Source organism: Calliphora vicina, chromosome 3 (genome assembly GCF_958450345.1).
Source record: "Calliphora vicina chromosome 3, idCalVici1.1, whole genome shotgun sequence".
Lineage (NCBI taxonomy): Eukaryota > Metazoa > Arthropoda > Insecta > Diptera > Calliphoridae > Calliphora > Calliphora vicina.
This window is the reverse complement of record NC_088782.1, coordinates 36,808,653-36,834,755: the sequence shown is the minus strand read 5'-3', so window position 1 is coordinate 36,834,755 and position 26,103 is coordinate 36,808,653. Positions and strand designations below refer to the sequence as shown.

Sequence of the window (26,103 nt, the reverse complement as noted above, 5' to 3'; positions counted from 1 at the left end):
AAATAGGTCTTCAATTACATATTTTAAGAAAAAAAGGGCCCATTTTAAAAAAAGTCAAAAAAGTTTTTGATTTCGGAAAAAAAATATTAAAAATTTTTTATTTTTTTTTTTAATATTTTTTTTCGAAAGATTGAAGAAAGATATATCTAAACTATTTGGGACACATTTTGCTAAGAACAATAGGTAATAAGTTACATGGATGAGAAAAAACAAATGTTTGGCCAAAATGTCAAATTTTGACCCCCTATAACTCAGAGAGTTCTTGACTGATCTTGTTGAAAAATTGTGTCTGAATAACTATTCAATAGGTCTAACTCGGTGCAAAATTCATCACGATCGGAAGACATCGATTTTAAAAGTTGGTTTACTTGACGTGAAATATATTAAGAAGCGATTGAAATTAAAATTTGACTATGAAAGATCTAAGATTGAATTTAAAATTGGATTAAATAAAGATCTACAATTCAAGTTAAATCTGATCTAAAAAAAATTCTACGATTGAGGTTAAATTTAGACTATAAATGATTTAAATTTTACACTAAATAAACATCCAAGATCGAATTGAAAATATACTAAATAAAGATCCACGTTTGAATTTAAAATTGTAATTAATCTTTTCCATGCTGGCTGTATAAGGATCAATAAATAATTTAGTAGTTTTGAATTTAGGAATTTTTTATTGTATAAAGTTTTTAACTGCAATATAGACTTTGAAATATAATAGTTGGGTACTAGTATTAATTTGCAGCATGAGTATTTTTCCTTCTCAATATTCAATGCAAAAACTAATGGAAAATATCAGCATCCCCTAAATCCTTAGGTTTTATTCAGAAAAATCTCTTGCAATATGAAACAAAAAATAATGATAATAATAGTTTTGTAATTGTAAAAATTGCAAGTTTTACACCCAAAATTCAAACAGAAAAACTATAATGAATTGAAAGGTTACCATTCATGGCATCCTTCCATCCATCATACTTAATAAATACCTAAATAAAATACATAAATCTTGGTAGAAACACTGTCATCCTTCGACTAAAAATGTGAAATGTGTATTTTTGCAAAACACCCCTACGTATTGAGCACATATTGGCAAAGGATCCTTTATTTAGAAAACCAACATTTAAAGACGAACATTGAAATAAATGCCAATTGTTGGCGTAGACGCACATGCAATCCACCATTCAGTGCAAAGCCAGTAATGAATTCTAATCATGTTTACTCATTTCAAGGATTAAAGGACTTCTTTTTTTTTGTTTGTTAGTGGAGAAATAAAAATTCGGTAAGTCATTGACTGAGGCTGAATGTGTGTATGATGTGTTTATGTATTTGTACATGTTTAAATAAAATAAACAAAGTGTCGTCTTGGATTTGGCCAATTTTAAAGTGAACATATTGTGCATGTATGGCACAGATATTTAAAAGAGTCAAATTAGAATTATTCGATTTTGTAATATAAATTTAGCTTAATATTTTTAATTTTTTTTAGTGGAACTATTTACTGCATGTTTTGAAGTTCTTTATGTTATTTTAAAAATAAAACACAGAATATCAGAAAATAATTTCACAAACTAATTTCTAAATCCTTTAGATCTTTCATTATGTTTTTAATATGATCCTAGTACAATTTGTTTGTTCCAGGATTTGAGTAGTAAGAACGCAACCCAAGATGTTATTCAATATTGACGCTACAAAAAGAGGCCTTATCAACATTCCTCAAGAAATCAGTGACCGAACATAGCCTTCGCTTCGTTAATGAAAATATTCTTTAAAATAACTGCTTAAACACAATACAAACATCAATAATTTCTATTGCTACTACTGTCCTTCACACATAGACTTTGTCCTGTTCAAATATTAAATGCAGCCAACAACAATGGCACATGAACAAACAATTTATATTTATCCCATTGTTGTATGTTTATTGTTGGCATTTTTGTGTTGGTTTATTTACTTTTTGCTAATATTTTATGACACCACACTGACAGCCAGATTGAGAGAGACAGACAGTCAGACACACAAAGTAATAAGGATGACAAACAACAAGGACACATTTGAATGATATGAATTTAAATAGGATTTTTCGATTCTCCGACTACATATTTGCAAATTTGTTGCGGTGGCGTTTTTGTTGATTTTGATTAAATTTGCGTTGTAAATTTATTCGTTAAGGATAATTTTAATTGAAGTGGCTAGTTTGTTGACTTTTTAAGTGGCAAATATTAATTGTATAATGTTATATTAGACTTGTAGACATTTTTGAAATCTTAAACAAAATGTATAACCCACAGATTAGTACAGATATGCAACAAATGACAGTTGTAGATAAACACACATAGATCGGAAACTCTACTGACAAAGACCTAACTCAGTTGTCAAAAACCTAAGTGGTGAGAGTTTATTTTCATATTAACAATGTGCAAAAAGTTCTCAATAGGATTGAGATCGGGAGATTGACCAGGCCAATGAAGAACTTGAATCTTATTGTTCTGTAGCCAAGTCTTACAAACTTTGGAGGGGTGCTTAGGATCGTTATCCTGTTGGAAGCTCCCTATAATTGTCATCTCTTCACTGGCATAAGGCAACATTACAGCTTTAAATACATCACGGTACATGAACCGATCCATAATCCCATAAATTTTATGATTTGGCCCAAATCCTTGACCAGAAAAGCAACCCCAGACCATTACATTGCCACCTCCATGTTTAATTGTTCCTTTGCAATACTTAGGATTCAGTCTTTCTCCTTTTGGTCTGCGTACACGCCTTATTCCAGTGGAACTTTTTAAGTTTTATTCCGATTCGTCAGGGAACAGTACTGTCTTTCATTTTTGGACAATGCAGTCGATGTGGGCTTTGTCAAATTTAAGTCTAGCTTTCTTGTTCTTAGCTGATAGAAATGTTTTTTTTAGCTGGTCGTCAGCTGAATAATCGGGCTTCTACTACTCTTCTACGGATTGTTCTTTCGCTAACGCATAATCTTAAACTTGTTCTTACTTGACTAGCGGATGCTGTACAATCTTTTTGTATTGCTCTTTTGATCAATGAATCATCATATCGTGTGTTTTACACGAACGACCTGCAGAATGCACCGGTGATATGCGGCCAGTCTTAAAAAATTTTGAAACGAGCCAGAAAATAAGTGATCTGTTAATTGAATATTTTTTACTCAATTCATGTAGTGATAAGCCCGTCTTCCAGTCTTCAATAACTTTAATTTTAAATTCATTGGAGTACTTGTTCCTTGTCATTGTTTTTTTTTAACAATAAACTGTATAAAACTTAAATTTTACACACTACGCCTTCCATTATTTTTATCTTTTGGAATTTTTAAATGCATTCATTGTGATTTGCGATAACTCACATTGCAAATATGCAGTACCGAGTCAAATTTTTAAACATCTTATAAGAGGGTGCTTTTGTTTTGTCCGTTGCGTTTTGAGTTTTTATATGATTTATCATTTTAAATTTATTTTTAATAAAATTATCTTTTACTAAATTAATATTAAATGAACATTAACAATATTAGTTAATAAAATATATACAAAATACATCCCAAAAAAGCCGTTTTTATCAAAAAAAAAAAATATGATTTGAAAAAATTCATTGAGGGGGTGCTTTAGTTATGGCCAATACTGTATCTTCGAGTTGTGAAACGATCTCGACAGTATATATATATTAGGTCGGGTCGATTTGTATGGACGATTAAAAAGTAAAAATCGTTTAGCAGAAACGCAATCTAAAATTCTAAGAAAGTTTCCTCAAGAAACCATAGGTCTAAAATCAAATCCTATCTTGCACATTTCGTCATTAAAAAAAACTATTAATATAAATGTATATTGAAATATCATTGGATAAAAGACGTAATGCGCAAGATAGGATTTGATTTTAGACCTATGGTTTCTTGGGGAAAATTTCTTAGAATTTTTTAGAATGCGTTTCTGCTATACGATTTTTCGTGAAAAAAAATCGACCCACCCTAATATACATACATATTTGGAATGTTCTTTGAAATATCTATATTTCAAACATATCACAGATAGTTTTTCTTTTGCTTCAAAATCGTTTATTTTGGTTTTAATTTTTTGGAAGTCTTGACTAACTATATAAAAAACTTATGCGAAAAAATCCAAAAAACAAATAAATTATCAAAAAAAAAAAAATATTGAAATAACCGTACATTTTTTATCAAATTTATCAGCCAAATAATCGATTTTTTTATAAAAAATCTATCCCAGATAGATAGATATATATGTATTTAAATTAGATAAAGCTAAAAATTTATTTTTTATTTTATTAAATTCTTTAGAAAATTAATTCAGTAAATAATAAATGTATTAAAATTATTATTTCTAAATAATAAACTCACCTGAAATACAATTTAAATTTCTTTAAATAGGTTTGTATTTATTATATTACAATTAAATACCCGAACCGATTACCGTTTTATTTACACTAGCTAAAACCACTCTAGTTCGCTGCCTTACTAAATTCAAATCAATGTTTTTGATTCTGTAAAAAACAAACTCTTTATTTACTAAATCAAGTTCACTTATTCTCTTGCACTGCTTTTATTTATTTTGAATTTGCTCTTACTTTTTCATTCTTGTTTTTTCTATGTGCAAAAGCAATAACATACAACAACACAACAGCATCAAGCGACAAACACACAAAATCATGTGCAAAGGGCTTTTGTTTAGAAAACAACAACAACTACAACTAAACACATCTTATAATTTTGCTTTTTTTCACAGATTTGTTTTAATTAAAATCTTTGTTTTAACGCAATGTTTTTAAATAGTTATTTTATTTAATTACACGTTTAATATTTTATTTAACACTTACACTATATAAACTAATTTCTATTATTTCTATTAATGACGGCCAACACAAAGTTTAACGACGAATTTAAAAGCGAACGATTTTAGAGGAGACCGTTTAAGAACTAAAATATTTGGCAAGAAGTGCAGAGTTGCCAATTAAAATGGAATTGCATTTGATAGGAGGATTTCATTAACAGGATATTAATTTAATCATTAAATTTTAATGGTAGAAAGCTATAGGATGAGGGGAACTGATGTATAATTATATGTAGGTATGTATATATTATTAATGATTTCAATTCCAATTTTAACATTCATAAGAAGATAAACATTATATTCCATATCACAGTGGTTTAGAAACATTTCTTTTTGTGGAAATAATTCGGTATCTCGGGAAAGATATTGTTATGAAATTTCACATGGTTGGAGCTATGGTTTTTTTGTCTTGATTTACAATTGTTCAGCTTTCTAGGGATACTGGGGTCCAGTGCGTGGCGCCTAAAAGGTGGAAACCTCAGTTCTCACATTTTTTAAAAAAATCACCAAATCCATTTATAATCCGAATGAGCTGAAATTTAAAATATAAATAGTCTTTGAGAAGATCTACTCTTTTAGTTGTAGAGATAATTTAGATTTATTAATTTTTTTAATTGTGCTCGATCTTTTTATGTTTATTAGATATGGCGGGGCTACGGAGGGTCGCATTTTTTTAAATCAGATATACTGGTAATACAATTTTAAATAAAAAAATAAATATAACTTGGTAACAGCTATCTCGTCCCTATAAAAAGTTAGAACATGCAAATTGGCAGTATTTTTAAAAAAAAAATTTATAAAAAATTCCCTATATTTCTTATTTTGTAGAAAAAATTTTTTTTTCGGGTCTATATACAATTTTTATAAGATCCGAAAAAAGAACTTAATGCAAAAGTGTGTAAAGTAAAACTTGGCTTAATTAAGTGGACCTAGTCCCACCCAGACCAATCCAAACTTGGCCAATTTAAAAAAAAATATTTAGCTTTGAGTAAAATATTATAAAAACGAAAAGCACCGAAAAAACTTTGTATGTATTTAAATAAGATATAGGGTTATAAAAATATGGAGTTTTTTCGAGGATCGGTGCTTTACGTTTTTAGAATTTTTTGCTCAAAGCTAATATTTTTGTTGTTGTTAATTTTCCAAGTTTGGATATATAGGTCTTGGTGGGACTAGGTCCACTTAAATGAGCCAAGTTCTACTTTACATACTTTTGCATTTGTTCTCTTTTCGGATCATATACAAATTGTATTTAGTCCCGAAGATAGTGGATTTTTGGGGAAAAATTCAGCCATTTTTACATGTTCCAACTTGTTGGCGATTTAAAAAAAAAAATTAAAACCGAGGTGACCATCTTTTAGGGGCCACGCACTACCCCTAGGAAACTGAACAATTGAAACAATAAATCAACTCAGAAACACCTCAGTACCAACAATGTGATATTTCGTAACAATATCTCCTATTGTTCCCGAGACACCGAATTATTTGCACAAAAACAAACTGTGATATGGAGGATAAAGTTTATCCTCTTATGAATGTTAAAATTGGAATTGAAATCATTAATAATATATACATCAGTTCCCCTCCACCTATAGCTTTCTATCATTAAATTAATATCCTGTTATCCAAATCCTCCTATCAAATACAATTCCATTTGAATTGGCAACTCTGCTCTTCTTGCCAAATATTTTAGTTCTTAAACGGTCTCCTCTAAAATCGTTCGCTTTTAAATTCGTCGTTAAACTTTGTGTTGGCCGTCATTAATAGAAATAATAGAAAATAGTTTATGTAGTGTAAGTTTTAAATAAAATATTAAACGAGTAATTAAATAAAATAACTTTTTAAAATCATTGCGTTAAAATAAAGTTTTTATTAAAACAAATCTGTGAAAAAAAACAAAATTATAAAATGTGTTTAGTTGTTGTTGTTTTTTAAACTAAAGCCCTTTGCACATGATTTTGCGTGTTTGTCGCGTGGTGCTGGCTGTGCATTCAAATGTGTAGTTGTTGTATGTTATTGCTTTTGAACATAGAAAAAACATGAATGAAAATTAAGAGCAAAATCAAAATAAATAAAAGCAGTGCAAGAGAAAAAGTGAACTTTAGTAAATGAAGAGTTTATGTTTCTTTTACAGAAACAATAACATTGTTTTGAATTTAAGAAAAAAGCAAACTAGATTTATTTTAGAATCTAAAATTTAGATAGTGTAAATAAAACGGTAATCGGTTCGGATATTTAATTTTTATATAATATGTAAATACAAACCTATTTAAAGAAATGTTAATTGTATTTCAGGTGAGTTTATTATATTGAAATAATAATTTGTACCCATTTATTATTTACTGAATTGATTTTCTCAAGATTTTAATTTTAAAAAAAAATATTTGAAATTTTTACCAGAAAATAATTTTCGCTTTATCAAATAAAATGGGATAAATTTTGTATAAAAAATCGATTATTCGGCTGACAAATTTGATAAAAATTTACCGTTATTTTAATATTTATTTTATTTTGTAAATAGTTAGTCAAGATTTCCAAAAAATTAAAACCAAAATAAACGATTTTGAAGTAAAAAACTATCTGTGATATATTCGAAATTAAAAACTTTCCAAAGATGTATATAAACTCGAAGATATATATTTATATATGTATATCTGAGCTTTAACGCTGTGCGACTCCCATACTAAAAGCTTCTTATCCGAAACACATACAGTGGTGCCCAAAACATATGCAACTAGCAACAGAATTTAACAAAAGTTGTTGAAACTAGTTTTAAAGGTAATCAAAATTATTCATTAAAAATGAGAATATGAAATTTAAAAAAATATGGCTTATATTCTACTCAACAATAATACATTTAAAATTATAAAAATGATTTTAATTATGACAAAATAATATATAAAAATTGTTAATACAAAATAATAATAATACTTTTAAAATGTAGCGATAACAAAGTTGTTAATGGAAAAGAATATATTTCAGAATTGCATAGTTAAGAATTATGTTTCAAATAATTAATTAGTTTTTTTTTTTAAAAGTTTCATCAGAATAAGAAAAAGATTTTAATTCCCTAGGAAGCGTATTCCATACTCTAGATACCCTCACTTGAAATGATCTTTCATATACAGCAGAGGCAATCTGAGAAAATATTATCTGTGGATTCCTCAATGATCTAGAAAATTTAAAGTTATCAGCGATGTATTTCGGACAATTTCTCCTGATAATCTTGTAAAATAATAACAAAATTCTTGAATGAATCAAGTTTCCAAATGTAAAGCCAATAAATTTTAAAACAAATTCTGATACATGCTCCCTAACCCGCAATCTGTATACATATCTAACAATACGATTAAACGTTAGATGTAGACGTTTTAGTATCACAGAGTTAGTTCCACTACATAGCTCCATACCATACAACAAAATCGACATTAATAGAGAACTAGCAATACGTTTCCTTATACTAGTTGGTAAGTATAGGTCCAGAGACCACAAACGTCATAAAGTAAAATTTACACGCGCACATACATAATCTATGTGTCGTGAAAAATTCAACATTTCATCAATATAAACTCCTAAACACTTCATCTCAGAAACATAGTTAAGCATAACACTACCCACATTTATATTTAACTCATCGGAGTCAAACCCAAAACAAATTGCCCTTGTCTTACTAGGGTTAATATCAAAACTATTATCACTCATCCAACTCACAACCTCATCAAGGTGAAACTGAATGTTGGCCTCCAGGACATCAATAAAATGCCTTTCCGATGTAAATAACATTTGAACGTCATCCGCGTATGAAAATATTTTCACTAAATTACCATCTACTATATTCATTAAATCATTTAAATACAACATAAAAAATAAAGGACCTATAACAGATCCTTGCGGCACACCACTAGTAACCTCTAGAGCAACGGAATCTCTACCCGCCAATGATACGAACTGAGATCTTTCATGTAAATATGAGTAAGCAAGTTTACACGCTGAAAAAGAGAAATTAAATTTATTACATAGTTTCATAACCAATTTCGAGTGAACTACTCTATCAAAAGCTTTCGATAAATCCAATGATAGTAAAACACTACATTTTTTATTTATACATTTACTAGTCTATAAAACTTAATATTTCGTGGCAAGTCCTATATTTTCAGTGACAGCCTTACATCGGCAATGCAGTGAAGCTATCAAATTGGCAATAAAATTTGCAGGAATAGCGTTTCAAGCATCTACCAATCCTTGAAACATAATATCTGAATTAGTGCAATTTTCGGGATTGATTCTTTGATTAACGATATGTCAAAGGTTCTCAATGGGGTTTAGATCTGGTAGTTGTGGTGGCCATTCCATTACCGAAACTCTTTCTTGGGCTAACCACGATTTAACAACATGTGATGAGGGCTTGGGGTCGTTATCGTGCTGAATAACTCATCGAAGAGGCGTATTATCCTCAGCATTTGGAAGCATTACTGTTTCCACCATGTCTCTATAGATAAATCCTTCCATTATTCCATTAATTTTGTGCAATGGGCCAACTCCAGCAGCTGAGTTGCACATCCTAAGTTTTAAGCTATTTTTTGATAAAAATACATTTTTACTGCAATTTTATTTTTATTATTTTAAATACATACATACTTTCCCCCTTATTCATAATCAATTTTTAACTTTATTAAAGGTTTATAAAACAAAATTTCCATACAAAATTTGTTTTATAAACCTGTAATAAATTAAAAAATTGATTATGAATAAGGCCTTTTGAATTTAATATTTTTTTTATGTTTTCGAAATAAAATTTGAAGAGATTATTTTCAAACGCGCCATTCTTTTATTGATATCAATTTGATACATTGCGACTGACTAGTCTCGATTGAAAATGATTGCGACTAACGCAGGGTTAATCGAAAATAATCTTCTATTAGAAGATGTTTCTTTTGTATCTGATTCATATCTGTATAATTTGTGATGCAATATTTTCCCAAATAAATATTTATAAACCAAAATTTTGTTCTTCTTTATTATTACGATTTTAATTTAATTTAGAATTTGTTCTGTATTAAATAACTTAAATTTTGAATATGTACACAATTAAAAATGTTTAAATAAATAAAAACGATTAAGAGCTAGTTTTTTACTTGTTAGTTACACAAATTGAACCGGATTTTAAGCAAAGATTGTGTTTCTCACTAATGAATTATAAACTGCCACTTTTGTTAGCATTGACATAATTTTCTCATATTTTTTTTTTTTTTTTTGAAAATATTCACTTTATTCAAGGAAAAACTGAAATTAAAGTAAATAAAATGATAATGATGTTAATAAAGCTGAACAAAAAAGATCGACTAACGAAATATAATTTGCTAATTCCAGCTGTTTGTGTTTTTACAGTTCTAGCTTAGTTAACTGCCCAATTATACTCAGTTAAACCTAGATTATAAACTAAATGAAAACTATCTTTATCCCAAAAACTAGCTCTAAATGGTTTCTCACACTGTAAACTATAATTTTGTTGTTATGTTTACAGCAACTATACTATAAGTAAATATAAAAACTACTTAAATAACCATTTCCTCCTCGAACAAGGGATGATCATCTACTTCAATAACTTCTTCCACAATGGGCGCCAGTTCATTCACAATACATGCATCACTGGATGATGAAGACAATTGAATGATTTCATCATACTCTATAGAGGTGGATGATCTAGTTTTCCCTACGCCCGTTTCTTGAGTAGTTTGTTCAGCATTTGAGATGCGTAATTTCAGGCCACTGGCACTACGTGGTATAACCACTAAATTATGTTTGGCCGATTTAGGGCCTGCCGTATGACGGGTAGATTTTGGCCCGGCTGCATAACGTGTCGATTTTGGACCCAAAGCACGTTTTGATGAGGAGGAGACTGCTGCGAACGTGGAACTTTGCGATGATGAGGGTGTACTTAAACGTCTATTGCGTACTTTTGTTTTTAACACCATCGTAGATAATTTCAAATCATCCGAGTTTGTGGAATCGTCATTGTCCGATTCTGATGTACGCATGGCTTGACGCATAGAATGTCTTCGTAGGGGAATTTTTCGTTTAACTCGAGATGGACGGTAGGCATCAGAGGAACTGGTATTGGTGCCATAGCTGTGGTTGGAACTGTCGTCAATGTCTAAATAAGCTAGAGAGAGAGACAAAAGTAGAATAATAGTTTTTAGATAAGATTTCTATATGTTTTGTTGCGGTATATCAATTCGTTTTAAGTACTTTTTCAAATTAGATTTGATATTCGGGGATATTTATTTACCTTTATTAGTAATACGTCTCCGTTTATTTCTAAATTCCTCGGCATACTTATCATAGTTCACTCGTAGAATTTTCACTTTAGGTTGTCTTAAACTAGTTAAATCTGCAGCACGTAGTTTTCGCACTAAAACCTTTACGTTTTTCGTTAAACACAAATTTTTTAAATTTCGCGTATCACTATCAGTGCTTTCTTGATTGTCTTCAGATTTTACAGAAGCTACTGTTAGCTTCTCAGTTTCGTTATCTGATTTATCTAATTCTTCGCCTGAGGAGTAATGTAAAATTATATTTAAGTCTTCTTGTAGCGATTGAGAATGAGAGTCTTTATCAATTGTTTCGCTCTCAAGAGTTTCTTCTCCTTTTGGATGTGTTTCGCAGCTGATAACTTTGTCCTCCTTATTTGCTGTAGTAGAATCTTCTGTGTTTAATTCTAAATCCTTTTCTAAAGTTTCTTTAGTGATTTGATGTTCTTCATTGGGTTTATCTTCTGTTTTGTTTGCTTCTTTATCTTCATTTTCTAAAGTTTGGCTTGTTTTGATGTCCGTTTTATTTGTATCTTTAGAATTAACTTCTTGTAAAGATTTGTCTTTATCTAACAAAATTTCATTAGAATCCTTTGCTTGTTTAAGTTGGTTTGAATCCTTATCTTTTGCTGGCTTTTCGTTTTTAACTTCTTTGATTTCAGATGTTTCCGGAACTTCTGTTAATTTTAGGGAAGCATCTTCAGCCTTCTCTTCAGTTTGATTTGTGGCCTTATCAATTGTAGTTAATTTATCCAAATCCATTTCCATTGATTTCTCAACATCAGTGGATTTCTCTGAAATACTTTCTGTGGCTAAATCTTTATTTTCTTCTTGTTTAGGTTGCTTTTCATTAGCTTCAATTTTGTTTTCCAAATCTGTCTTGTTAAGCTCATCTGTTATTTTAATTTCAGTATCTTTCGATGGTTTTTCATTAGTTTCACTTTCTTTTGTTGAAGTGTCTGCTTTATTTTCTGTCTCTGAAGCCTGCTTAGTTTCTTTTTCATCTTTATTTGTATTTTGAGTGATTTCTTCATCTTCTAACTGCTCCTTATTTATTTTCTCTTGTTCAGTCTCTGTGCTCTCTTTGTGCTCAGTTGTAGTTTCTGTTGATTTATTTAAATCATTTTCAGGAATCTTTTCCATTTCTAATTCAGTATCATTGTTAACACTATTACGTTTCGAATGCATTTCTGTGTTTGATTCACTAACTTCTCCACTGTCTTTGAAAGCAACTGTAGACATGTCCGAGTTAATGCTTTCCGTGCTGTTGTCCTCTAGGGTGGAAGTCTGAGAAGAAGTAGGAATTGTATACAATTTATTTAGTAACGGTCAGTAGAGAGAGAGGAAATATATAAAGACTTACCTCTTTATTCTGCTCAGTTTCATTGGATTCAATTTCAGTTACTGGAATTAAAAAGAATATGAAATGAAAACAGTTTGAATTATGAATGAATACAATTCCTTTAAGAATTATTTGCCTACCAAGATAAATAGCATACAAAATCTAACTTAAACTCATTTCTAACCTTTTTCAACAGTAGATTCCTCTAAAACTATTGATTCCAATTCCACAGCTTCCTTGGCAGTAATGGCCTCCTCCATCTCATCAATTTTTTCTGTAACTGCTGGAAAAAAGAAAATTATTAAAATACAAAAGAATTGCCTGAAGATTTTAAGCTTCTATAAGTACTATTTTCTTTATCAGCATCCACCTCCATAGCCTTTGAAGTTTCCTCATTCCCCACTTCCTCTAACACCTCAGCAACAACTTCCTCTTTAATTGCACTCAAATTTAATTCCATTTTTATGGCAAACTCTGCATTATGTATTATCATTTCCGTTTCATCGATATATTCCTGTTCATCGCAACCCATAGGATTAATTTCTTTATTAAGTAATTTCCATTTTACGGCTCGTTGCAGCACAGCCGAACTTTCCATCAGTGAAACACAATTTTCATCGATTGACTGCAAATCTGTTTTCTCCACATCCCAAATATCAATGAGATCCTGAAAGCCTTGTGTTGAGTTCAAAAATGTTGGTCGTTCTCTGAGACATTCTTTGATGTTTTTGGTGGGTATGATTTCTATTTCAGTGTCCTTTTCATCACCATCGGCGGTGAGTGGTGACGAGGGCTGGGGCGAATCAGATGTTGTTATGGGTGATTTAGAATCGGAGGATTTATCATCATTGTCGGCTGAGGTCTTGTCATCGTCGGGTTTTGTTTCCTCTTCGAGGGGTTTTTGATTGCGCTTACGTCTCGAGGAGCGGGGGAGGGTTTGGAAGAGAAAACTGGCTAGTGTAGCAGCGGTACGGGCTCGGGTACGTCTTTTGCCCATTAAAAATGGATCATCTTCTTGGGAGTTGTCGTCTGAATTAAAAAAAGTCAGAAATAATATAAAAAAAATGTAGTCAAAGATTTTTTATGAAAAATGGTTGCGTCCGAATTTTATATTGCCTTCACCAAAGATATTTTTTTTAAAAAAAAATTTGTTAAAAATTTTTTTAGAAAAAAATATTTTTGAAGAAATTAAATTTTTTGGGCAAAAAAAAATTTTTCCTAAAAAAAATATTTTTCCATTCTCGTTCGAAATTCTATGGCGTTATGTACATGGTTGTCTATGTACAATCATGTTTGTAAGTTATTTGGGGAAAGTTAAATTCAACAAACCTTCATGGCTTCCGGATTCGCTATCTATAGCGAATAACAAATTTTTTGGTAAAAAAAGTGTCAATTTTTAGCATGAAAAAGAAATTCATTAATTTTTATACAAAATTTTGAAATTTTAAGAATGTTAGAGAAATTTGTTCGTCAGACAAATTTTGAAAAAGTGAAATGGTGGACATTTTTAATTTTTAGTAAAAACAAACAAATATTTGTGAATGAAGACCCCTTTTTATACCCTTCACCTTCGTGAGAAGGGTATATATAAGTTTGTCATTCCGTTTGTAATTTCTACATTTTTCATTTCCGACCCTATAAAGTATATATATTCTGGATCCTTATAGATAGCGGAGTCGATTAAGCCATGTCCGACTGTCTGTATGTTGAAATCAATTTTCTGAAGACCCCAGATATTTTCGGGATCCAAATCTTCAATAATTCTGTCAGACATGCTTTCGAGAAGTTTGCTATTTAAAATCAGCAATATCGGTCCATAAATAACGGAGATATGAGCAAAAAACCGGGACAACCTCGATTTTTGAAGTATTTTTGATCTATATATGGATTACTAAGTCATTAATATAGACAATATGGATATCTAAGTCCATTGCAACGAATGGGTCAAAATCGGGAAAAAAATTTTAACCCGAATTTTTTTCATCAAAAAATTTTTTTGTCATACATTTTTAAAAAAAACAAAAATTAATATAGACAATTACTAAAAAAAAAATTTTTAATTTTAAATTTTTTTTTAAAAAAATTTGGAAAAAACTTTTTAAAAAAAAATTTCGAAAAAAAAATGTTGAAAAACAATTAAAAAAAATTAAATTTTGTTTATCTAAAAATATTTAAAAAAATTTATTTTAAACTATAATTTGGTGAAGGGTATATAAGATTCGGCACAGCCGAATATAGATCTCTTACTTGTTTTATGATGAAATTAAATTTAACTTAAACTCTTTATAACTCACCTTGAACTTTTTCCTCTTCCTTTTTTCTGGCCGCTGCCGCAAAACTTCCTCTTCCCCTCTTCTTACTTTCATACACATCTTCGTCATCCTCAAAATCATCTTCCTCTTCTTCCTCCTCCTCATCCGTTTCCTTATCGAAATCAGCACTAGTCATAAGATTTTCATAACCCTCCTCAATAGTACCATAGTCCAGCTGTGGTCTATTCTTATACTTTTCATAATCGATTATCAAATATTTCAAACGTTCATTAGCCTCGGCCATATTAAGTTCCACAAAACGTTTTTTCTCCTTCATGCTGGTCATAATCATTTTGCAGCGCGAACGCAATATGGCCCAATCAACAACCCAGGCAAAACTACGGTTGCGTGGCAAAAATATGGCTGTTATCATGTCTTTAACTAAACTGTCCGGTACGCGTAACGAATGTAAAGCCGAAAAGAGAGGATCATAATCAGTGTCGGGATCATCTGTATTGGCCAGAGAGGCAATTTCCTTAACATCAATAGTGGAGCTTAATAAACCATATTTGGCATCTATATTATCTATGCTCATGACCAGTTTAGAATGTTCATCGGTACGTTTGCGATTGTTTCGCATGCCCAAACGTTTAATGGTTTCATAGATGTCAGGCGTGGGATTGAGATAAAAAGCTGTTAGCCAAAATTCTTGTTCCAGAAAAGGATGATCTTTAAAGATTTTGGCCAAGTCCACATAGTGATGGGAAAGTTTAACTTCCAGGTTTAACATGAAGTCAGTAGTTAAGCCGGGATGATAACGCCAAGTTTCAATCATGTTCAGTTCATGATCAATAATTTTCATAAGTAAAACAATTTTAGCAAAATGCCAACCTTTGTAGTCCTACAAAAAAACAAAAGCGTTAAACATATTCATTTTAAATCTTTAATACCCATAATTACCACCTTTTTCGCCAACACCTCATAAACATAATACAAAATACTCTCATTATTGGGTAAATTTTGGAAAATGGGATCCAAACGTAATTCACTTTCCTTAATGCGAACACGTTCCTCTTCATCTTCCAGCTCTTCACCCACAAGTTCCTCTTTTACCTCTTCCACTTTTAACTCGGCTGGATTTTCATCATTGGTATCGGCCAGCGGTGTCACAGTATCATCAGAATTTTCATAATTTCCTATATTACTCATGCGATTGCCTTTACATATTTTATTCTTGAAATCTGTAACATTTCTAACAGTCTGTATAATATTATGAGCATAACGTTGAGCTTCTAACTTGTCCAATTCATTTAATAAAAAAATTTCACTTTTCTCCCTCTCATTTACATAAGAATTCATGAGACGTTTGTATAGAGGTATATTAGAGGCAAAATCATCTTCATTCATATTATTGAGTTCCATTAGCAAATTGCCAAGCAAATAGCTTTTATAGGCCTGTGAGACTACGCCAAATAAATTGACTAGTGAAGTATCGTATTTGTTCCAAATAAAGAAATCGAAAAAATCACGTTTCTGAACACGCAAGTGAATATTTGTGAGGGCTATAAAACGTGCCGGAGTATATTCTAAATTGTCCATGGCATACATGGCTGTAGAGTTTTGAAATCCCTGATAATAGAAACGTATATTGTTGATCTGCAAAGTTATTAATAAAATGAATATTAAATTGTTTAAAATTTTGATTTAAAGTTTAAATTCACTTACCATATTATCAATGACATAACCTTTGACATCATCGGATTCATAAACAGCCATTAGATAGATGTGACATATTAATAACAGGCAACGTTTGTCTTCGGGAGGTATATAGGGTCGTCGAGAACCTGAAGTTTCTAGTTCAGTCTGATGAATTTTATTCCAAGCGGCTATAACGCGCATGCATAAAGTTTTAACCATATCAATGGATGATTGATCAAATATTTTAACTAAACGTAGGACAATTAAAGGTAATTGTTCCAGGTTGACATAAGCAATATCTGAAAATAATGAAATGGTGTCAGTTTAATATACATCTTTTGATTAAAGATAGTTTATCTATAAATAATCTTGAGCCGACAATTTATTTCATAATAAAAAAACTTAAGACTCTGTAGGCTATACTCCAGGCGATAATTAAATCTATAGAAACATGTTAGATTATTCTATAAATATAATTTAGCTTTTCCAAGATATAAAAAAATGTTTACTGCTTTTCCTATTTATGTAATTTCAAAGATAGTTTATTTAACAAAAAACTTCATCCAATAAGAATACAACAATGACATGGGATGTTAACTAATTTTCACACTTACCCTCATTGGTGGGAGGCAATTCTTCTGTCTCTATAGATTGAGCACCATTTTCCAGTGTTTTTTCCTTGGTCACGGTGAGATTTTTCAAATACAAAACATTCCATGGCTTTAAATTGTACAACAAAAGAAAATCCCAATTGATTTGCATCATATCCGGCATACGCATTAACAAATCTCGAGCACGATTCAAGCAATGTATTAAACCATTCTTCAGATAGAATTTACACTTATCAAATTCCTTACTAAACCATATATCCATGCTCCAGGGCACCAGAAGTTTAAGCATCACTTCCATTTCCTCTGGCAGTTCCCATTCATCTGGACTAAGCTTTTGCTTGTAATCTTCACACAATTCCCAGCCATAGATAAGTATATTGATGCGTTCGTCATGCATTTTGGGGAAAATATCCATGTCACTTTGTTGCATCACATAAATGAATTTGTACTACAAAATTAAACAATTCCCAATTAAAAAAATTTAATATCTATAACATTATTCCTGGTTACTTACTATTTCCATTTCATTGTAGCCCACTTTTAAGGCACTTTCATAGAACTTTTGTTCATTTTTTATTTTGAATGGTAAAATGGCCTCCATTTTTGAGGTTTATGATTATTTATGGTTGACTTTTTCTTTTCAATTTAGTTTTTTATTAACACATTTTATTTATTTCATTCAATTATGCTTTTATTAACTTCAGAAGGGTTAAAATACTTTTTCTAATTGTAAAAAATTGTAATTTATCTATTCAGTTTAGAAAAAGACGCCGATTGCAAACAAAATTGTAAACAGTTGTATGCATCAGCTGTTGTGTGTAATTTCGATGTTCGACTTTTCGAAGATAAACATTAAACACAGGGCGATTCGTATAAATGTAGTGTTATACACAGAATGTGTCAGGTAAAATAAATGTTTTTAATAGTGAATTGCCGTTATTTTAAACAGAACAAATTGATATTCACCCATGATACAACAATATAAGGTACAGTCGCCGAAATAATGATAGGTTCAAAAAATTTTTCTCATTTTTTTCTAAGTGATACCGAGTTTTATCACAGTTTTTGTGTCAGTGTATTTATACGTCAAATTTTTACATATCCCGTTAAATTTTTTCGTTTATTTTTTTGCTACAATAAAGAAACAAAGATTTTACTGTTTTCAAAGCAAAATTGGAGCGAAATAAATATAAGTTCACAGATTATTCCAGAGTTTTCTTTGTTGGAGTACGGATACATTTTTTTTTGTAAGTGTTTGTTGTTTTTTGAAGTTTTAACAAAAATTTTAATAGATTCCAAGTGTAAAAAACTTAATATTTTTATGTTTTAACGATTTTTTTGGAAATGGGTCGTGCAAAGTCTTTATCTGCAGAAGAACGTCGAAAAATATTGGCTTTTAAAGAACAAAAGCTTTCAAATCGCCAAATTACTCAAAATATTGGAAGATCTGTTAATGTTGTAAACAATTTTTTAAAATTAAAGGACATTTATTACAAAAAGAAAAGTCCTGGCCCAAAACCGAAACTGAATCAATGACAAAAATCGATGATATTGCGAATGGTAACAAGGGAAAACTCGTTTGCTCCAGAAATAAAAACCCGTCTAAATCTTTCAGTGTCTACCAGAAGAGTTCAGCAAGTTTTGCGTAACTCAAAACGGTTTCAATACACAAAGAGAATGGCACGTCGGGCACTTTCAAAAGAACACAAAGAAAAATGATTTTTATGGGCAAAAAATCATATGGATTTTGGAGATAAATGGGAAAGAGTACTATTTAGTGATGAAAAAATGTTCAATTTGGATGGCCCACATGGTTTCCAATATTACTGGCATGATTTGCAAAAGGAAAAAGAGATTTGGATGAGTAGAAATTTCGGTGGAGGCTATTTAATGATTTGGGGAGTATTTTCCATTAAGAGTAGGCTTCCTTTGGCATGGATTTCAACAAGGATGACCTCTGAAAATTAATTGAAATGTTAGAAATTTCTTTGATTGAATATGGAGAAGATTTGATGGGGAATAACATCGATCATCATCGATTTTTGTCGTTGAGTCAGTTTCGGTTCTGGGCCAGGACTTTTCTTTTTGCCATAAATGTCCTTTAATTTTAAAAAATTGTTTACAACATTAACAGATCTTCCAATATTTTGAGTAATTTGGCGATTTGAAAGCTTTTGTTCTTTAAAAGCCAATATTTTTCGACGTTCTTCTGCAGATAAAGACTTTGCACGACCCATTTCCAAAAAAATCGTTAAAACATAAAAACATTAAGTTTTTTACACTTGGAATCTATTAAAATTTGTGTTAAAGCTTCAAAAAACTACAAACACTTACAAAAAAAAAATGTATCCGTACTCCAACAAAGAAAACTCTGGAATAATCTGTGAACTTATATTTATTTCGCTCCAATTTTGCTTTGAAAACAGTAAAATCTTTGTTTCTTTATTGTAGCAAAAAAATAAACGAAAAAATTTGACGTATAAATACACTGACACAAAAACTGTGATAAAACTCGGTATCACTTAGAAAAAAATGAGAACAATTTTTTGAACCTATCATTATTTCGGCTACTGTACACCCAGTAAAAAATAAATTCTCAATTTCTTGTCAAACAAAAGAAAATATGAAAAAAAAAAATCAAAGTTTGACGTTATAGGGCTAAATATTGAAAACTCTCCCTAGTGATTCTACCTTCTACAATTATTGTATCATGATATTCACCAATGATTATTTATGTTAAAAATAGTTTATTAAATTATATGTTCATACAAAATTCTTTTAGAAACAATTTTCCATTTTAAATATTTTTTGAGAAAATAAATATTTAGTTTAAATATTTTTGGAGACAACTACAATTTGAAATAGATTTGTGTCAATAATATAGCTATTTATTAATGATTAATAAAGTTATTAAAAGTTGGTAGATGAGTTAGTCTTTCGGTATGCAAATACTAAATCAATAAGAACAAAATTAATTATTTGAATTCAATTATCTCGTATTCTGAACGATGTCACTTTAATGTTAACAGTTAGCAAAAAAATAATTATATCTTGACTTGGTATTACAGAAATTGCAGAATATAATTTTGTGCAAATTCTGTATAAAACAAGTAAAAGAGCTATATTAGGCTATGCCGAGTCTTATATATCCTTTAACAAATTATACATAAAATTAAAAATTTTAATAATTTTATGACAAACATTTTTTTTATATTTTTTTTTTAAATTTATTTATTAGTGAAAAAAATGTTATGACAAAAAATTCGGGTTAAAAAATATTTTCCCGATTTCGACTCTACTGAAAGTTGATTTCAACATACAGACGGACCCCTCTATCTATAAGGATTGTGTGGTAGAAGCTTTAATTGATACCAAAAAATACAAAATTCCAAATAAAAAATTGTAAATGAAGATTAACAGGTAAGAGTCTTAACCATTAACAAAGGTTTTTTATTACAAGTCTATTTTATGGTATTTTACGAAAAAGTATTTTTTGTCATTACAACATAAATAAACACCACAATGAGAACATGAAATAATTGACCGTTATTCTGGGAAGCGAATAGACAAAAAAAATATATTATTCCAAAGAGAATAAATAGTGTACTTCAAAGTATGTTTTGTTTTCATTTTGTAAGTTTATTGTTATGGTACTTATAACTACCGTCGGTCGACAAAGGGTTAAGATAAATATGGAAAACAAATTTCGGTAAAAAAAATATTTTTTTCCGATTTTGATCTATTACATAGATGATTTGAGTCCATAATCAAATCGTCAAATATTGAGAAAAAAATTGCAATATTTTCCATAAACTTTTTGTTTAATTAACATTTAAATTATAATGTATAAAGAAATTTTATCAAAATCGCTTTCTAAGCGAAAGAAATTGGATTTGAGTTTCATTAACTCCATTTCTATGCGAACGATCGTAAAGTTGAATGCAAATTATTTTCGACTCTTCTAACACAAAAGTCAAAATCAGTCACTTGCTATAATTTTCGTTAGATATTCAATAGCAGTCCATATATTCAAAATTTACATAAGTTGGTAATTAAAATCATATGCACAGTGGTTCACTTCGGGTCTCACATTTCTATACACTTCACCATGAGTGGAAAGGGCATATATAAGTTTGTCTAGTTTTGTTTAGTTTTTAAGGTAAATTACGTCCGAAAAATGTATAAAATTATTTAATTTTACTAAAATATCAATCTTCAATTCCTAAGGTTTTCACCAAAATCAATATAATAAGCCTATTTTTACTCATCAGAAGCTCCATAAACCTTGCTCGCTTTGAAAAATGTTAACGGTTTTTTCATATATTGCATGCTTTATTCTCAAGGACTATTTATTAATTTCAGCTCATTCGGATCATAAATTGATTTTTGGTGATTTTTTTAAAAAGTGTAATTGTGGAGTAGCACAACAAGAGGTACTTTTTTGAAAATGTAAAAATTTTGGGAAATATATTTTTCTAGAAGATTTCAACCCAAATATTATAAAAATACCAAAAAATCAATATGTAAAAAATTCGAAAATGTACTATTTGTTCTGCGGCTCCTCAATTAAGCGTAAAGAGATTTATTTACAACATTTGTGTCTTGAAATTTTTTGGCAAATATTTTCGTAGAATATTTTAATCCTTAAATTTCCTTTCCGAAAGGACTTTTTTGATTTTCTCGAAAAAATGTTAAATTGACCCCTAAATAGAGGAGCTAGAGCGATAAGATCTTCCACAAATATTACCCCCATACAATTTCACAATGTAATTCTGACAATAAGAATTCTTTCACACATTAACTTACACCTTTTTTCAGTTAGTATAATGCTCGCTTCGGTCAAAAAATAAAAACTTTGACCCACTGTAAAACAAAACTCAGACCAGTTGGACTATAACTTTATTATACAAAAATTATCGCCTCAATATTCCCTTTCAGAATTATAGGGTCGCTATTCTGTTCCAATCAAAAAGTTTTAATTTGTTGGACAGATTAAAAATTAAAAACAATATACAAGTTTTTGTAACTGCGAGCACCAGAGTACTCCAAATTTCGAGTTTCAAATGTAAGGCAAATTTTCTTTAATCGGAATAAGTGAATTAAAAACAGTTTTGTATGTTCTAAATTTTTGCGTTCTGTTTTTGGTATGGTAAATATTGCCAAAAATTAAGAAAATCAAATACCTTTTTGTAATACCAGCTACGAATTTTTTTTAACTAGGATAACATTTATCCACCATAAATACACATAGAGAGGATACTAAAAAAATTCAAGCAAAATAATTACTCAAAAAATCAAACCTATGATTGTTGTATTTGTTTTCACATAGTTTTTTTGCCCTTCGCCTTCCGTTTGTAATTTCTACATTTTTCATTTGCGACCCCACAAAGTATATATATTCTGGATCGTTATAGATAGCGAAGTCGATATAGCCATGTATTAGTCCGTCTGTATTTGGAAATCAACTTTCCGTAGCCCCCAAATAAATTACATACATACATTATTCATACATCAATATATCGGGAATTCTTCCGGATCGGTTGCTCTTTAAAATCGACAAAAACCGGGACCACCTCGATTTTTGCCCTATTTTTGATCTATATCTGGATTACTAAGTCATTAATATAGACAATAGGAATATCTAATGATATTTCAGAGTCTATTGCAACGATGTACATAAGACTATAGTAAGTTGGAGCTACAATAGGTCAAAATCGGGAAAAAAAATTTTAACCCGAATTTTTTTTCATCAAAAAAAAATTTTTTCTAATAAATTCTTTTTCCAAAAAATTTTTTTTTTAAAATTAAAAAAAAAATTTTTTTAAAAAAATTAAAAAACTATTTGAAAAAAAAAATTATTTTGTTTAAATAAAAATATTTTTAAGTATAATTTGGTGAAAGGTATATAAGATTCGGCATAGCCGAATATAGCTCTCTTATGCCCAGTTTTTGACTTCGTATTTAGTTAATTTTTACTTAAATTTAAGTGGTATTTAAATACAGTTTTTCAGTGCTATATAATTTTTCTTATTTAAATAAGATAAAAGTATTGTAGCACTACTAAATATCAAAAATTTCTCGATAGTTTTGCTTAAAACAGCTGTTCAAGCAAAACAAAAATTGATACATTTTGCCCAATAAGAAATAAAAGTTTATTAAACAATAAAATTATAGGTAGGAAAATGCACAAAAGAAGCTCCAATTGCCCCGCATCGGAATTGTAGTTTTTGTAAGATGCTGTTTTTAGCAAGACGCTGTTGTTCAGCTGTCAAAAACATATGATAGTTTATGAAACTTAAATATAATTTAAATGGCCACCGTTGGCCATTTAAGTATCATTTCAAAAAGCACTGAGAAACTCATTTTCGTATTTAAATAGAACTTAAAAATAATTCATATTTAAATACGATATCAAAAAATGGCCCTTACTTGTTTTTACTAATTTATTCTCAACAATTATGTTTTTGACAACTGAGTTAGGTCTTTGATAGGAGAGTTTCCTATCTATTATTTAGCTATGTATCCACTCCGTCTTAGTCCAAATAGGTAATTTTTTTAACATTTTCAAAACATAAATTTAAATTTTTTAGTCAACAAGTATAATTTTGTAATAACTTAAATATTTTTCAACCAATTTTTGTATCTTATTAAGAAGATAATTCAAATTTTGAAATATTCAATATAGATTACGGTTTCGTTATTACCAAATCCGTAAATGATTATTTAACATTAATTAGTTAATAACTCCAACCTACTTATTATTAAAGTATTACATATTTAACCGCAAAACTATTCTATACAATGCACATTTTCAAGGATAAACAATGTTTTTTAAAGGACGAAACAAATGTATGTTTATTAAGCATACATTTGTTTCGTCCTTTTCTATGAGAGGTTTTTAAAAATATCTCTAATGAATATTCATGCTGTGGTATTGTTACTTACATTTGTTTGATTTTTGTAGGTTTTATGTGTTAATTTTCATATTTTTTGCTTAAAGCATAAAAAGGGGTGGCCAAATAATGTAATTTCCATGATAAATGGGGGAAAACAAACATAATGGGCGATGAAATAAAAATAAAACTTTATTAAGTATACTTACACATATAGAAACATAGAGCGGAAACTAGAAAAAAAACTCAACCAAAAAAGTACTATATATAATCACACATACGAGTGTTGTTTTTGTTTTCATATAATAGTTTCTACTAATGCATTCTGACAACTGAGTTAGGTCTTTGACAGGAGAGTTTCCGCTCTATGTCTATTCTCTATGTATACTTACATATGTTTGTATGTATATTAGAGTGCTCCAAAAAAACGAAAATGCGAATTTTGACCGTCCCCCCCCCTAGAATTGTTCTATGTATTGTAGAACCACGTTCTGTAAAATATTAGGACAATAGGATAACGTTAACTGGTGGCGCAACGGCCCTAAAGTTTGGAAATGCATTTACAAGGGGAAAAAGTGCATTTTTTCCAGTTTTTGCTAACATTTTGCTACTAACTAACTACTTTTACAATTTAATATAAAAGAATCGAAATGTGGACGTAATTGTCGTTCTAATGAGATATAAAATACAAAAATTGGTTAAAAAATGTTAAAGTTATTAAAAATTCGCCAGGCCATTAATGTGTTTCAGGCCACTAGAACAAGAAATGTAGGAACAATATTAACATATTTCGAGAAAAATTAAAATAAAAGCTAATTTTTACTTAAAATATGTCCATATTTACTTGTATATGAGTTTTTGTCTTCGTAGGATACCATTAACCTATTCGCAGGTATGGCCAAAAAAAAATATTTTTTTTAACGGCTGTTTCAAAACTCCATTTTCAAATTTTTAAAAATTTTGTTAAACAAATTTCAGATTTTTTCGATCATCACATTGGGTTTATTGAGATCAAAATAGGGAATAAAAATATGAAAAAATTATGTCAATACCTCTTACAGTTTTTCCGTACCTGCGATTTAAATTTTGCGTTTTTCAAGAAAAACTAATTTTTTGTCCATATTTAGGCGAATAAGCCCAATTTCCTTACTGTTATAAATTTTAAGTAAAAGCTATTCAGAATATTATAGTTCAGGTAATTTTAAATATATTCTGAAAGTTTTACCAAAATCGGAAAACGATAACCTTTGAATCGTGAAGGTCAAAGGTCAAATTTTTCAATAACTGGAATCGTTGCGCCACCAGTTAACGTTATCCTATCATCCTAATATTTTACACAACGAGTTTCTACAGTACATATAACCATTCTAGAGGGGGGGACGGCATGTACCTAGAAAATTTTTTTCGTCCATACAATCTTGGAGCACTCTAATGTATATATATTTTAGTTATAAATCTGTTTTCCTGAGCTATTTAAATGTTTTAGAAATATCAATACATTTTATTTTAATAAGTGCATGTGTAATTATGTCCATAATTAAAACATTTTAGCAGCTATTCATAACAATTACTTCCTAGCAACCAACAAGTGTTTATTTTTGGCAACATTTTGTCTTAAACAATAAAAAATATGTTAAATAAAATCATAAAAAAAGACAAAATGAAGAGATAACGGACCAGCATTTAAAACGTTCTCTTTTCCTTTTATTTCCCAGCTCAATCTCCATTTTGCTTTTGGCAGCCTGCCTTCCAATGACGTATTGATGAGTGATGAGCAATGATTTCATGTGATAGCATAATTGATGTTGGGAACATTTATATCATTGGCAGTAGGAGGTTTCTATTAAATGGATTTCAGCTTTGAAGTTTGTGGAATTTTTTTTTATTTGTTAAGCTTTTAAATACTGATATGTATGCATGTAGGTTTTAGCGTTATTGCTATGAAGTCACTTAACATACGTTTGCCACTCTAGACAATATGTTAAATGTCTCTGGGTTTTTATGAAGTTTTTTTTTATAATTTTTGCGTTACTGTTTGTTTGTTTGCTTGCTTTATAACAATTTCTAGCTAAACTGTCAGTTGTCATACAAAACATAATCTATTCATGAATAAGACTACAAGTAAGGAAGTAAGTAA

General features: G+C 29.7%; 1 protein-coding gene across 3 annotated transcripts; it reads right to left on the bottom strand.

Moving 5' to 3' along the window:
• Positions 1-9,848: 9,848 nt before the first annotated feature.
• On the bottom strand, positions 9,849-17,880 carry LOC135954924 (FK506-binding protein 5). 3 transcript variants are annotated; one of them, XM_065505172.1, is made up of 10 exons: positions 17,588-17,880; positions 17,077-17,521; positions 16,490-16,761; positions 15,728-16,420; positions 14,807-15,665; positions 12,861-13,541; positions 12,697-12,795; positions 12,534-12,574; positions 11,149-12,457; positions 9,849-11,022 (listed from the first exon to the last, which is right to left on the bottom strand). In XM_065505172.1, exons 1-10 carry the CDS (start codon positions 17,672-17,674, stop codon positions 10,415-10,417), a joined length of 5,094 nt encoding a protein of 1,697 aa, XP_065361244.1. In that variant the 5' UTR covers positions 17,675-17,880; the 3' UTR covers positions 9,849-10,414. The 3 variants fall into 3 exon arrangements, with proteins under 3 accessions (XP_065361244.1, XP_065361241.1, XP_065361243.1); XM_065505169.1 differs by having other exon boundaries at positions 15,725-16,420; positions 17,588-17,879; XM_065505171.1 differs by having other exon boundaries at positions 12,697-12,792; positions 15,725-16,420; positions 17,588-17,879.
• Positions 17,881-26,103: the final 8,223 nt, after the last annotated feature.